Source organism: Hippichthys cyanospilos, chromosome 1, assembly GCF_059441005.1.
Source record: "Hippichthys cyanospilos isolate Australia breed blue-spotted pipefish chromosome 1, RoL_Hcya_1.0, whole genome shotgun sequence".
Classification (NCBI taxonomy): domain Eukaryota; kingdom Metazoa; phylum Chordata; class Actinopteri; order Syngnathiformes; family Syngnathidae; genus Hippichthys; species Hippichthys cyanospilos.
Genome location: NC_142369.1, coordinates 9,069,479 through 9,085,338, shown reverse-complemented (window position 1 = coordinate 9,085,338; position 15,860 = coordinate 9,069,479). Strand labels below are relative to the sequence as shown.

Sequence of the window (15,860 nt, the reverse complement as noted above, 5' to 3'; positions counted from 1 at the left end):
ATGCTAAACAAAATAAAAAACAAAGTGTCAAAATCAAGTTTTATTCTTTTGACACAAAAGGTGTCCATCATATCAATAAGAAATGCAATTTTGCACATAAGAATCATGAAAATTCATTTCGAACCTTGATATTTTGATTATACATGTTTCTATATAGTTACTTGTAAAAAAAAAAAAAAAAAAAAAAAAAAAAAAAAATGTAATGTGTAAATAATGTGAGTCAGTAACACAAAAGAAGTGTTGTGAGGCTTGTGGATCACAGTTAATTTCTACGATAGGTTTGTCTGGTGTGTGTGTGTGTGTGTGTGTGTGTGTGTGTATTTTTTAACGTACCGCTTTCTGCATGGTCTCTTTTTACCAACTTGTACCACAAAGCAGCCACTGTACAGTACACTTCAGAATTAGATAAGCGATGATGGAACAGAGCAAAAGTTGACTACCTTTGTTGGACCGTTTTGCCGTTCACATTAGAGCTTAGTGTTGTGTGTTTAATCAAAATAAAATACACACGTTTGTTTAAAAAAAAAAAAAAACAATTCAGAGTGATGTCATGTATGTGGAGTGTGTTAAAACCAAAGGACTCAAAATGGTGTCCTGCCAAAGTCTAATCCATTGCTTGGCACCTTGATTTTGGATAGGCAGGTCGTGCGAATTGAAAATCAGGCACAATGCGACCGTGGGGAAATGCGCAATGACAAGAAAAGGGGCGCAAAAGTCCAAATTTACTGGCGTTGCTCAAATCTAACACGAGATTTGATACAGAATTAGAGCAGGACTTGGAATCTGATGAGGTTACGCAAGACATCAATTCCAAGTTGTTTGAACATCCGGTTTTGTCAACACTTGACCCTGTTCTCACCAAATTTGCAGCAAGCGCTCTCAATCCAATAGGCCCTCAGGAGAAGCACAATGAACGATGGATAGAGGAGCTGGAGCCGCACGCCCGCTTTGCATGACTGCTACATGACGTCCACAAAGAACTCGCTGGGGTTGCCCATGGCCAGGTGGAAGGACTGGCGGGACGCAGTCAGCTCGGGGGGCACCGAGCCCAAGTCGCGGGTGGGCGGCGCGCCGGGAGGGCCGGCCGAAGTCGACGAGAGCGGCGGCGGCAGCGCGGGGTGCATGGGGGCCGTGGGCAGCTGCTGAGCGTGAGAGAGGGCGTGGGCGCCCGCCATGGCCGGGTGCGGGTGCTGGGGTACCATCATCACCATCATGGGGTTGTACGGCATGATGCCCGGAGGGTAGGGGGACATGTGGGGGGGCTGCGGCATGCGGTGATGATGCGAGCGCTGGGAGGAGGCGTGGCTGTGCTCGCTGGGGGCGGCGGAGCCGTGACCCCGCCTCAAGCTGCTCCGGGTGGAGTATTCTGATTCGCTGCCGCTGCCTGAGCGCGAGTCGCCGCCGCCGCCGCCGTCGCCCCCGCAGGGAGACTTCTCCCCGCCGCCCGCAGTGCTGCCGGGACCTTTGCTGCCGCCCCGGCGTCGCTCGCCTTCGCTTCGCGTCGACCCGCTGCTTCGGCTTCCTGGAGACAGGTGGACGCTCACGTCAGACCGGAATGCATTTGATCTAAGTTTTGACTGGCTGGTGACCAGATGTGATATTGTTCCTTTGTTTACAATGAATGTAACCCCTCCCATTTTGCTGAGCACCGGAAAATTAATTGAATTTTAATCGCGATCACGATATTGGCTGCCACGAATACTTAAGATGATTCACGGGGATAGTTAAGACTTCATTAAGCTTAAGAAATATCAAGCGGGCAAGTCCTGCGGCAGCATTAGCAACAGCCTCAACTCGGTGGGACGCAATAATGACGCTGAAGTCGGCTTCGCGGCACGCCCCTGAGATTTCAGCTTTCAATTTCAGCTTAAAATCCTTTAGCAATGTTTCCCACACGTGCGAGTTGTCAATTGAGACCCATTTTGAAAAATCCGAAAGTTTTTTTGGAATACATTAGGTTTGAAATGACCAAAAATGACATTTGGACTGCTAATCGATCAAAATTTGCTTAGTAGTAAGTAATGCGCTTGGTTCGCACTCAGCAACAACTGTGTAGCCCCGTGTGCCAAGTTTTTGTCATGTCTTGGGTGAATTTGTTTCAATTATTTACTCTATTTATTATTATTTGTTAAGTATTAAGCTTGAAGCCTTGTTTTTATACTGCTTGTTTAAAAAAAGGGGCAATAAATAGATATGTTTGACTAAACATGATGAATAATTGTGATTTCAATATTGACCAAAATAATCATGATTATTATTCTGGACATGATTGTGCAGTCCTACTTAGCACATAAAAAAAGACAAAAAGTTCAATGTACTAAACCAAGTCCAAAGTGCTTATACTCACCTTCGCTGTGCTGGCTGCCGGTGCTTCCTGGAGTGTAGCTGTAGCTGGTGAGCTCGTGGTACGGAGGCGGCTGGCTGGAATAAGGATGGCCGGCATAGGGCTGGTAGGGGAATGTGTGCATCATGGGCCACGGTGACGCTCCAGGGAGGGGTAGCGGGGCCAAGGTGTCCTGGTCTGAGGCCCCACTGGAGCCGTCGTTGTCATTTAGGGACAGGTTGGCCATATCTGCGTGGGAGAAGAGGAAATTACGTTTGTAAGGGTAAAAATAACGTTTTAATTGCTTTAATGCAAACGGATGGGTCTCTGGAGCGCACGCATCAAGTGGGATAATACACAGCCAAGTTCATCTTTGACCACGTCTGAAAAAAATGTCTCTATCTTGAAAACACTGCAAAAAGCCTGTGGGAGTTTGAGAGGCAGTCTGAGGTTTGCATGAGTTACTTACAATTCTCACAGTCGCTTAAGTCCCCGAAGACATAATAGCATTGTTCCGAGAAGGTGATCTTGTTGACCGTGTGACGAATAAAGCCGGCCTTCAGCAGATTGCTGGCATATTTCCTGGCTTCGCGCCGGTCCTGGAACCCTTCGATGTGGTGGAAGAGCCACTCCACCACGTCCGAACCTGGTCGCGTGTCACGTTAACAAAACATTACAAAATAGCACTTCCTGCTGTGGAAAAAAGCAGAGGAGCTAACTCAAAAAACAATGTTGAAGCTGAATATTAGCTTGTAACAAAAAGGTTTCATGAAATCACTCTAAAATGTGTCATTTAAAACAACAGTAAAAGAAAAAAAAAGTATAAAATGTATTTTATTGCTCCATGTGATTCAGCTGCAGGTGATTCCAATTTCACAGATGTTTTCAGTCGAGACAAGCGCTCACACATTCGTACTTTGCCCCCACTCCCTCCCTCCTACAAATCACACGGTTTTAATTCCCGGAACATAATGCCTGCCCCGTGAAGTCATGTGAAGCGCAGGGGTTAGCGGACTTACCGAGGAAAGCGTTGGGGATGGTGATTTTGAGCCACATGCGATCCCTTACTTCCAGCCCCGACTCCGGTGAGGCCATGGCTTTGGCGACGGACGCCATGTCAGAATGGAGTGACAAATTGAAGTCGTCGAATCCTGCGGTGGGATTGAAGACAACTTGAGGGGAGTGTGCAATGTATAATGGAATGGTGACCAGAAATTAGGGCTGTCACAAATGAATCTTTTTAGAACAAATGATCCTATAGATTATTTTTGCTAAATAATCGAGTAATTGCCCCCCCCCCCCCCCCCCCCCATTTTTGTAATAATCTACATTGAATGTGATCTGAAAAGAGTGGATCTAATTACACACTTTTTATTGCTAGCAATTACAATTAGCACACCACCAATTACCATTTAAGGTCAACAAATACTAACTACCGTTTTGTTCACGCCTATAAATTTATTTCATTGAGTAAACTTGAGATTGGAGCTGCCTGTTAATTATAATCAAGGTCAATAACATCCTGTTCTTCTTCTTCTTGGTGATAGACATTTGCAGCAAAAGGTTATATTCTTGAAAAATACAGACCTAGTGCTCTTTAGGAAGTTGTTTCCTTTATTTTGGGGAGCTCCATGTGCTTCAAGTGTCTTTAATGAAATCCCTCTAATGACTAAATCAGTAACAGATTTTAAACACACAAATAGAATCAGCCATTTAGCCACTAGGTGCTGACACAAGACAGGCAATAGAGCCGTAATCAAGAGGGTTTTTGCGTAATTGCCCCCCCCCAAGTCTTGCTGTGACCTATTTTTAGTCGTCTTACTTGACTTTCCCCCCTGCCCAACCGAAAATCAAGAGGATGTTTAAAACAAGGCCGAAAGACAGGTGTTTTTAAAACAAATGATTTTCAATTCCTAAAAACGACACAGGCATCATCAAAAGACAATCTTACGTTCAGTCTCTGTGACCGAGGAGGAGGAGGTGATGGTGCTCAGGGAGGAGCTGCCTGGGAATGCTGGGTAGGCACCAGTCATGGCTACCGAGTGGCTAACCCAAGCTGCAGGGTCGATTGGCCGAATGGGTTCATCTGCACAGGAGGTCGCACAGTCAAAAAAAAAAATTCTCTTCATTTTAAAACTCAGATCCTGGGTTAAGCAGCTACTTACTACGCGGCAGAGTGAAGTAACCTTGCGGAGACGGGTCCCAACACTTGGCCACGGTGAGGATGATGGGCCTGGTAAACACCAGCGATAAATCATAATTCATCGCGCGCAGATCTGCTTCACAATTCCACAATTTATTGATTAACTCACCCAGGCTTGTGCACAATCTCTCTCAGCACGCGCACTGCGTCGTCGTTGCTCATATTCTCAAAGTTGATGTCGTTGACCTTGTGGAATAAAGTACCCAATATCATAAAAATTGCTGCAATTTACACATGAAATGAAATCAAAAGTCTAATTAGATACGTCACCTGCAACAGCATGTCGCCGGGTTCAATGCGCCCATCCGCGGCAACAGCTCCGCCCTTCATGATGGAGCCAATGTAGATGCCGCCGTCGCCCCTTTCGTTGCTTTGGCCCACAATGCTGATGCCCAGAAAGTTGTACTTCTCTAGATGATGGAAAATCCAAGTAAATAAAAAATACTGTGTTTTAAACACATTACAGGGGAAAAAGCAAGTAATTCAGGTCTTGAAGAAGCAAAGCAGCCCCAGGTCATTCCACCGCTGTCGTCGTGTGTGACTCGTGGCATACAGAGTTATTCTTAAGGCATATTTAGTGGGCTGTACACAATTAAAAAAGTTACATTTTTGTCTCAACATACCACAGAAGATTTATCCAAAATGGATGTATGCCAGTTTTTCCCCGCTTTCTGCCTCAAACAAGTATTTTTTTTCACAATTATCGATTTTTTTGCAATAATAATGTAAATTGTGTGATATTAAAATTGACTGTGTGACTGTGTTGTAGATGTGCAGTGATTAATCAATTCATTGCAAATAATTCATATTCAAATGGTTCCAATGACTTTTGATAATCGATCAATCATATGCAGAGTTAAGATATAAATTCTGAGAATTTTAGCGTCTCTACGGTAAATATCCTCTGATTATTTTAGTCTTCGAAAGTCGGCTGATTATTATGTGGTAAAATCAAAATAAGACAACATATTTTTATTTTCTGATTTTTTATTTTTAAATCTTTTATTTTATAATATCTAATTTTTTCTGCCATGCCAATTTGAGAAGATGTTGTTTGTGAATATGTAAGGGAGTAATAATGTAAGGGATTTAAATTAAAACAGTTTGAATAAAATCTCATTCATCAGTAAGAAATTATCAAAATAATTGTGGGTTGCAGCCCTAGTGTAAAAAATTGTATACGTAAGAAGAAATCATACAGAGGGCAAATACTTTCTCACAACATTTAAAGCGCTCCCTTCATACAGTATAGCAGAGGATACGCACCCATGTTCAAGGTGACAGTGATGATGTTCAAGGACATTGTGGAATCCGTCACACTGCTGAAGGAAGAAGCCTAGAACAGTAAACACTTTATTTGAGAACCTAATCCACAACGACACAGCAGATAGTCAAATTCAAAGCACAGACAAGAGTGGTGGTCATACCCTCTCCAAACGAGGAGGGCGCTGTTTCCTGCGTCGCCTATGCCGTTTCAAGAGTCTTGAGGCCGTGCTCTGTTCTGTTGCACTGCTGAACCTACCAAATTGTGTATAGAATGTATAAGGGGAGCAAATACGCATTTATTTGCGTTCAAATTTGTGCCTCACCTGCTCATGGTATCGTCGTCTTCAGAGTCACAGAAGCTTGTGGTTTCCAGCTCGCTGCTCATCATGGTGCTGGAGCTCTCGTACCCTGCCAAGTGGCGCTCCAGGCGACTCTGGCCGTTCACGCGAGGTCCTGAAAATTGAGAGACCAGACGTCAGGGTTTTGACTTTTAACAGACTTCCCGCCATTCCTTGATTATATCACGGGAACTGTGGCGACGCGCCACATCTTGATAGCTAACCGTGTTGCTCCACGCTCTCCCTGTGCCGAGGTCTCTCTCTCCTGAAGGAAACTACAGACTCGGTTTCAGTCTGCTCGTCCAGCGTCTCCACGCTTCCCGTCGCGTTGGGACTGCGAGAGACATGGGATCAAAGTTGAGCTCAAAATAGACCGAAGGAACGATTACAGAAAGAACTTTAGTTTGCAAGCTTTTCATTTTCACTCATCGAGTATTCATTTGTGAAGATATCCAGTGTTGGGTCAACTCCAGTTTAAGATGCTTACTTCACCAGCAGTAGACCACACAATGGCTCTAGTGACTTGTGAGAGAGAAATGAGATCATTCGATGATGAATGCATAAAGACTGGAGAGCCCCCATCTTGTAGACAAAAACGCTACTGACCAAAAACTAACAAAATGAGAAAAACAAAAACTAAAGAAGTGTTTTTGGTAATGGCTGTCAACCAACTGATTAGAAAATTAATCACTAATAAATCAATCAATTATTTGCTTTAAGATCCAATTTAATTTGAAATTGTCCAAATCCTCTTTTTTCTGTATTGCTGTACATCCATATATAGTAGAAGAAATGTCAAAAAGTTTGAATACTGCAGCATCTGATTGGATAGCTGTGTAAAGGCCATAGCCAATCATTGGTTGAATCAATATATGGCTTTATGCACAACCACAACGACATAGGAAGGTAAGTTTAGAGAGTACGAAACTCTAGCGAACCTTTAACCATGAAAGCACAGAGAATTACCTCATATATTAAATGCACTAAATAAATAAAGTTGCATCTTTTTCGTCTGAAATCCCGTTAGCCTACTTGCCTAACCTACGCAAGTGAACCGTTTGCAGGCAGATGAACAAGCAGCTAGCTGCTAATTTGCGATGTCATCGACCACATTTTCATTTCAATGAAAACATCCATTCTTTCAACATCGATTGATCATCGACAGAGGTTGAGTAAAAGTTAGTGGTTTGCAGGGAAGCACATTGAGGAAATGTGAGAAAAGTATTCTATATGCGTGCGCGTGCCTATGCGTGTGGGGGCGTGTGTGTGCGTAAGCCACAGGAGACGTTTTCTGTGTTGAGAGAGCCAAGCAATATAAAAGACGGTAAGTATTAGGGTTTGTAATATTAAAAAATCTTCCCTTTTAATGCATTAGCTATTCTATGATTCCTTTAAATTAATATCGGCTTTAAAGATCAATTATTGGCTTCCTTGACTACAGTAATCGGTATCAGTATTTGCACTGAAGCATAGCGGTCTAATTTATAGCACTCCATTCTTAAAATGGATTTGCAGCAAACTGGTTGTGGGGCTGGAAAAGGAGCGCTTGGTTGCTTACTGGAAGGAGGGCGGTCTGGAGTCTCCGATGCCCCCGGTCCGCTCCGCCGGCGGGGGCGGCAGTGGTGGCGGCGGAGGTGACGGCTGGGTGGATGTCTCCACTGGGGGAAGCGCAGCTGGGGCTGCAGGCTCAGCTGCTGGAGCATCCGAAGACACCAGCTGACGTCAAAAAAAAAAAAAAAAAAAACTTGGTGAGAGATGAAAAATGGAGAGTAATGAATGTGACTAAAGAAAAAAAGGGAGGGGGCACTATAGGGAGGATCAAGAGGTAAGATGTCAATTATTTTGACACACAAACACTGCGCTTTTTAGGCAAAGGTCTCACGGGGATCGCCGAAACACGATCCTCTGTTTTGACCTGTATCGCTATCGTCAAAGAAATGTACGTCATCGTTCCGGTTAAACAAACAGTACCTGACTACACAAATCAGGAAAACACAAGCTTCGTATTTTTTTATCTTAGTTGCTGCATATTTACAGTGTGATGCATTTTGTAACACAATTCAACGCAATGAAGTTTAACAGCCATGTTGGCTCCTTTCCCCAATCACACCCACCCTCCAGCACACACAAACACTAATGGCTGCATGACCGCGTCCTTTTGGGATCCCTCCACCCTTCTTAGCGTGCGGCTCACATATCGCTCCCGCGGGTCTATTCGCTTTAAAGCGCTCCCTTCATTCTTATGCACTTAACAGATGCTTGAGCCCCAAACCTGCTGAACTGGGCCAAATCTGCTTGCCTCACAGCGTCGTGTCTCCACTTTTAAATGTAAAGTAAAAGCCAAAGAAAGAAAAAGCAAATGTTGAATGAAGGAATGCTCAAACCTGAGAATGCATTAGGAGCTTTACGGAGCGCCTAACCAATTCGTCAATAGAGGAAGGATTTTTGCTGCGCATTTGTAACTGTCGTTGCACATTTGTGGATTTTTGTTGCACATTTGTGACTTCAGCCGCGCATTTGTGGATTTTTATTGTGCATTTGTAACTTATTATGCATTTGTGACTTCAGACTTTTTACACGTTTTTGATTTGCAATATACATTTAAGTATATGCCAGCATGTCCAAGGTTGAAAAAAAAAAGTCAGAATTTTAGCCATATGCCATATTTCAAACCAACACTGCCCTTGTGAATTTCTTTTTTATTTTTTTATTTTTTTTTTAACATATTTTGCTGTTATTACCTCTTTTAATGCCAGCCTTGTTTTAAAAAGGGGAACCTGCCAATCAGTTTAGAGCATTCTCACTGACCAGTTGGTGTTTTTTTTTCTTTTCTTTAATTTGTCCAGTTTAATGATCAAGCCAGAGCTACCCAAACCTTATCTTCCCAATTCCCATAATAAATAAATAAATAAATAAATAAATAAATGCTCAGCCCCCCAAATTTTATCTCGCCCAAATTTGGCCCTCTTTGCAAAGGGTTTGGACACCCCTGGTATACGTCGATGAACTTTATATTGCTTAATGTGCAGGTTAAGTGTTAAACCTGGCCACCAATTTAGTTGAACTCTCGCTCTCTGTATATTGACAGACAGAAGAGATGATAATGGCATCATTTTAATTGGGAAATCATCACTTTATGGCAAATAATCTAGAATAAAGAAGTAAAATAAATAGAATTTTATAAGATAGGGCTTCATGCAAAAACCATGCATTGTTATGTAGCTTGTTTACTGCATACATTCATGGCCCAATTAATCAGTTCATGATTTCTGCATTTGAAAATTACTGTCGAGTTAACCAAATATATAAGTTAAAAATTGTCTGTCTTCTTGTTAGCATAAAGTGACAACTAGAACAATCAGACAATTCATCAGCAATCAGATTTTTTTTTTCTACCAAATATTGGAATCCGCATTCATTCAAGCCCCCAGTTTCACCAAATTTCGGTCAATAATATCGGGGACTGATCGATTATTGACCGGGCAGATTATCAGCGTCAGTGTTTGTCTTTTTGAAAGATCCGATGCATCCGCTACATTTAAAATATTTTGGGGATCTTGGTGAAAACACCAAGTCATTGTGGAAAACAGAATTTGAAACAGAATAAGCTACTTACCCAGGACACCACACGACCATTAAAGCACGGCAACTTGGCGCCATCGTCTGAAATCTCTTCTTTGACCACCCTGAAAAAGAGACAAAAAAAATTCTAGCCTGAGAATGGTAGCAGGACCGGAAAACTCAAGAAAGGACGTCATAAAAAAAATGCTGCTCAGACGCACAGCAGCAACTACATGAGACAAGCTTTGGGGCTTTTCCTCCATGTTTGGCAGACATTTGTGTATTCCCACCCACACCACAATGTTATTATTAAAGCAGTTAACAGGAAGATGGGCCAGGCCAGCCACGCAGACTCCAAACGAGCGTAAGGCTCGGTCAGGCTCTGTTGGGTTTAAGCAGCTGTTAAGATCTGGTTTTGTGGACCGGCGTTGGCGTAAGAGTAGGAACACTGACAGGAAGGCTCAGCTTTTTCCCGTGTTGCTGATGGACGTTTGAAACCAAATATAGGTTCACACCCTTTTCGAAATGATTCTGCATAAAGGATTTAGGTGAAAATAACAAAAACATTGCAAAAACAAAGTAGCATGGACAAGACATGTCAAAAGTGATTCATTAAGTCATCGATTATCAATCGTGAAGTATTTTATAATCAAGTGCTCATTTAGAGCAGGCTGGGGTAGACTTGAGGTTTTTAATCCGGTCCGCTAAACCTGAAGAAATAATCCATCAGGAGGAGAGTGAGAATGTTAATATTCTGAAGGATAGCAGAACTATCAGAGCTTCAAAAAAGTAACTGTTAGAAAAAAAAATGGTATTTTGTTCATTTCATTTTAAGTTAGTGGAAGAGTCATTTCAATAAATAGTTAAATATGTGGGACTTGACTTCTATTGAAATTAAAAGCATTTTCTAGACGTGCCTCATCTTTTTCTCTTCTGAGGTATATTATCAAAACACTCTAGCCATCTGCTCCTGGACTGGCCCTTAAGTCAAATTTTAGAAGCCTTTGCATCTCTCAAGTCAAAACGTTTGCCCACCCACGCTTTATAATCATTGCTTAACTGAAATTGTCCAAATCATCTAATTTCAGCCTTTCAAAAGTAATTTCTGCAGTCATTCATGAAAGCTGATTGACGATCTTTTGTATTTAATTTATTTAAGATATTTGCATCTGCTTTTACATTGGAAACTAATGATTTAACTAACTGAATGAGTTCAAAAAGGCTGTTGAGAATTACACGAATCCCTTTTGTTTATAACCAACATTAATGCTTGACAGTCAACAACGTTGATTATGTAAATTATAAATCAATGATGTTTTCCCTTTGCTGAGTCGTTGCTTTAATTTATTTTTCATTATTTTATGTGTCATTCCAGTCTCAGCCCATGTTTTCTTACATCGAGAAGTCGAACAGGAAGCGCTTTCCTCCTTCGCCTCATTCCTTCACGACTTTAACCCATTCCCTGAAGAAGAATCAGACGTGCTTGGCAAAGAGAATCAAAGCTTTGAACTCACAACATGGCGCCGGCGCATGTACAACGCGGGACTAAGAGTCTGTAAAGATTTTGCAAGCTAGGATTAATATTCCTGCTCATTTCGGGTCCATTTGTGAAGAACAGGAAGTAGAGGATTCATGAGGTCATTTGAAATCTGCATCAGACCTTAAGCTAATTGCAAAAAATAAATACATAAATAATTTAAAAAATTGCACTTAGTCGACTGGAAGAAAATAAAATTGCTGATCACTGGACTGCTGGAAACCGTTAGGGACAGCCCTACATTACAGTCTTAAGTTAAAAATAAAAAAATAACTGATAGATTGAGCATTCAATTAATCGATAAAATAATCAATAATCGATTAAAAAGTATTCACTACTGACAGCTCTAGCATAATTATATTCATTTTCTATATCAAATGATATAGACATTTACCAACACTTTAATGTGCACTCTTTCAAGTGTTCAGTACAGCAACTTAATTACATTTTAGCACGCAAAATTGTCTCACGGAATTATTGATATTATTTAAAAAAAAAAAAAATGAAAAAATATTTTTCAGACATTGACCAAGACTTTAACTTGCAATTTTTATACGTTTACTGGCAGCAACTTCACGAAATTTGAACAAACAAGACGGTGGGGCTACAACTAACGATTAATTCGACAATCGAGACATCCTTTCATTATTTTTGTCGATTAATCAATGAATCCGATTTTGAGTGTTTTCATTTCTATTCCTTTATTCAAACACAGGGCATTTTTTCTCCCCAAAACTGACAATTCCAAAACTGCACTAACACTTTATTTTCAAGATACATCTACTGATTCGGTCAATAACGTTATGAAATTGGCTCACGCAATTCTTCATATAAGAAATGTGTTTAGTTCTGTTGGATAATGCAAAAGCCAAATGTTGTCCAGCCCCATACGAGATTTTCCACTCCCTTGTAATGTTAAATTCCTCAAGCAGCGCAGCATCTCGGAATCTAACAAGAGCACTCCATGGTGCCAGCCTGAGGCTCTGCAGAACATCCAAGAACAACCCCAGAATCCTTCTCTCCCCTCGGATGACACAGACAACCAGCAAATGGTCCATGTCCGGCCCCAGTTTCCCAGCATTAGTCCAGCCCAGCTCTCCCCCTCCCCCCCATAAAAACGCCACACACACCGCTGCCGTCGACAGCTGGCCTCATACCAGGGCAAATGAAAACACGCTATTACACACTGCTCTTGCGGGGTCGGATGGAAGGAGGAGGTGTTCGTTTGATTGGCCGGCTGACTCGGGAACCGCGTTTGAAAATATTCTGTTGGAAATATGCAAATGAGGGTGCTTGATAAGGGCATTTTGCGCTAAATGATATATATTGTATAGAATCTGACAATCATTTTACTTTTCTGTGTACTGACACCGACTATTCGGGTTTGCTGTCAAACATAAAGCAGAAGAGCAGTATACAGCTTGAAATTTGTTTAGTGGCTTACTGAAAATGCTAACACCAGAGATAAGCTAACTTGTAGCATCTTTCAGCAACCGATCTTTAAATAAAACTGGTGGCGCAACACATGGAGAAAGCTCATGTGTTCTTTATCCTCTGCGAAGAATGAATGATCTGTACCCATGTTTTCTCCTTGGGGGACAAGGTATGGACATGGGGGGGGGGGGGGGGGGGGGTATAATAACGACTGAAGCAAACAAGGACAAAAATTGTGTATTTTTATTGCTGCATGGTTTGATAAAATATCAATTGCTATTTTTATTCACTGCAAAGCACTTAAAAATATATTTTGGAGGAGAGGCGATAAATGCCAACAGCCTTTTTCAAAGATCCACACAGTATCTTTTTTGTTGCAAGTTTTCTCGACAATCAACAACATGGTTCTCTGGTCCCAAATATATATACAATTAGAAAAAAAAAGGTGGATTTTGCATTACAGTTTTTATTTTGTTTTGACTTTGTTTATTGGTTTTGGTTTTAAATGGTTTTGAGGACAGATCCATTTGTTTTTGAAAATTATTTGTTTTAGTTTAATTTTTGTGAATTTTTGAATTGTTTCTTTGGGGGGGAAGTATTTGTCCAGTGCATTATAAATAGTCACTTGGTAATGTGTTATAAATAAAATGAACTACATTTTCCATACAACTGCTTTGCCTTCCCTCTTCTGTACACATAAATACATTTAAAAACTCTTAAAAATACATCTAAAAATATATTGACAAAGATAAGTGACATATATTCCTACACCTCAGGTGAACACAAAATGAAATTTCAGTTAGTCATCTTTTTATTAAACCGCTCTAACATTTTATTCCCATTTTTCCTGAAGTTTTAATCTTTTTTTTTGTTTTTGTTAACTATAATAATCTTGTTCTTACTACTGCGACACTCAGAAGAAAATATCGGCAGCGATAGTATTACAGTATATTTTCAATGCAGTTGAATAAATAATCAAATTAGAATTGACTTTGGAATGTAAAAGAATGGAATTTTCAAAACATTGGGTGCAATTTGTAAAAATACTGCTTCATTTTAGTGAGTTCAGGGTTTATTTTCTATATTTATGTATATTTATTTTTTTACGTAGACCTAGTTCAGTGGTTAATTAAATGCGGCCCGCTTATTTATTTTTTTACATATGCTTGTGTTTGTTAAAAAAACATTATGGGAAGATGCCTTTGAAACAATAATCACATATACATTTACAATTCTGAGGAGGAAAAAAAATGCCTTTGGTGTCTCACATTTTAAAAATCGGTTAAAATAGTACTGTACATCTCCCACTTAGGAAGGGGGGTCTCCCTCGGTGAAAAAAAACACACAAACACCGCATTCCTCTGCAGGAGGATTAGCAGCCTGCACAAAAAGATGAATTGATAGAGAGGAGATTGTTGGTTCTATTTGGAGGAGAATGGAAGGAGGGGGGAGGAAGTCTTGGGAATGAAAACGCTGACTGGCAGGCCAAAGTGTTAAAGACTGGTGGAAAAAAAAAAAAACAACAAAAAACAGGCCTTCACCATGATGGACTTCAACGAGATGAAGGGGTGAGGATTAGTGCAAAAAAAAGGGGGGGGGGGGGGCAGGGACAGGTAATGCAGCCCCTAATCCCACTCCATTGTAATGATAATATTTGTTGAAATCCACGATTCTCACGCAGGTCAAATTTACACTTATTAATGATCACAAACTATTTTTTGTAACCAGGAGCGAAGACACAACTCACCCAAAGTCCTGGTCCATAGATTTGAAGAAGAACTTGTAGTTGGGCTTGTTCAAGACTTGCTTAAAGTCCAGCAAAGTGATACTTTCGGCGCCGATGGGGATCTTCACTAAATACGGAGTCTCCTCTTCATCAATGTGATAGATTATTTTAGTTTCCGCCATGTCCGCGGCTGTTTTTTTTTGTTTTGCGTGGTCCTACCCGAAGCCGTCCACAAGAAACAAGAGTTGAGGCAAGTTAGCCTTTAGCAAGCTAGGTGGCTAACCAGACGGCAGAGGTGAAACGATGGTAGCCGCTCAGATTTCCCCCCCCCCCGCTTCGCTCGAAGCCCACCTCGTCCCTTCGCCGTTGTGCCTAAAACAGATATCTACACTCACATTTTAGCTAGAAAAGCGGAGAAAATGGCACATTTACGCGAAGCGAACAAGGAGCAACTTCTCCCCCCCAACAAAAACACACGGGGGAAGGGGAGGGGCGGCCGGGGAGCTCCAAAAAGTTTTCACCAATCTTTTTTTTTTTTTCTTGCGTGAGCCAACGCGGCGTGTGACGTCATCACGCACGCCCAGTTTTCCTTACGTACGCTCCCAGCCACGCTTGTCCCGATATAAAATACACAATAATGAAAAACTTTGTTTTGGGTCAACGGGCACGTCAATTATTGAGTTTAGAGTGATTCAAGTAACCACCCCCCCCCGCCCCCCCCCCCAAAAAAATGTTGTGCACGTCTTAAATAAAGAAACAAGCACTGTTTTGTAAAATGTCTAAAAATCTAAAACATGGCCATTTAGAATCACGAAAGATTTTCTGGTTGCTAAGTAACTGATCAGGAAGTAGCCTGGTGACTTTTCTTCCTTTATTGCTCAGCAATATGTACAGGTATTTGCCATTGTTGAGCTAACTAAGCATGCTCAGCTATACACATTTTATTATAAACTTGTATTCTTTTTTTTTCTTTTAATCACATTTTGACCACTATCAGGCATTCTTGTCGGTAAAGATAGTTAAAATACTCATTGGAAAAAAAAAATCAGTGCGATAAAACTAAAATAGTCAATCATCTTGCCCTGTCATGCCAATATACAAATTTGAATAATACTGTTTATCCAAAAGTAAGTCAAACAAAATACATACAAAAGTAAGATAAAGTTAAAATAAAATAAATAAAAATAAAATAAAGGCAACACACCCTGCAATAACAATGTATAAATAAGTAAAATAACAACGGATAGTTCCACAAGCTTCTCGAGGCAAGCTGCTGCACCGCTTCACACGCACAACCTCAGAGCATTCATCTTTTAAATGACTCATCATTAAATAGTACACCCAGTCCCCCTTTCCTCTGGCATGTGCAGCACACATGCCACGTTGCTGTCATGACAACAACAATGCAGGTCAATAGGTCACAACAGGTCACTGAGATAGTAAGCCCATAGGGAACTGCTCTTCTTCTTTCT

The 15,860-nt window shown here is 41.1% G+C and overlaps 1 protein-coding gene across 1 annotated transcript; it reads right to left on the bottom strand.

The window, feature by feature from the left end:
- Positions 1–27: 27 nt before the first annotated feature.
- Positions 28–14,873, bottom strand: dvl2 (dishevelled segment polarity protein 2). The gene is made up of 15 exons (XM_088431556.1): positions 14,410–14,873; positions 9,747–9,816; positions 7,689–7,846; positions 6,355–6,464; positions 6,116–6,245; positions 5,954–6,044; positions 5,793–5,862; positions 4,797–4,936; positions 4,636–4,712; positions 4,489–4,556; positions 4,275–4,409; positions 3,343–3,474; positions 2,793–2,969; positions 2,348–2,572; positions 28–1,522 (listed from the first exon to the last, which is right to left on the bottom strand). Exons 1-15 carry the CDS (start codon positions 14,568–14,570, stop codon positions 960–962), a joined length of 2,307 nt encoding a protein of 768 aa, XP_088287682.1. The 5' UTR covers positions 14,571–14,873; the 3' UTR covers positions 28–959.
- Positions 14,874–15,860: the final 987 nt, after the last annotated feature.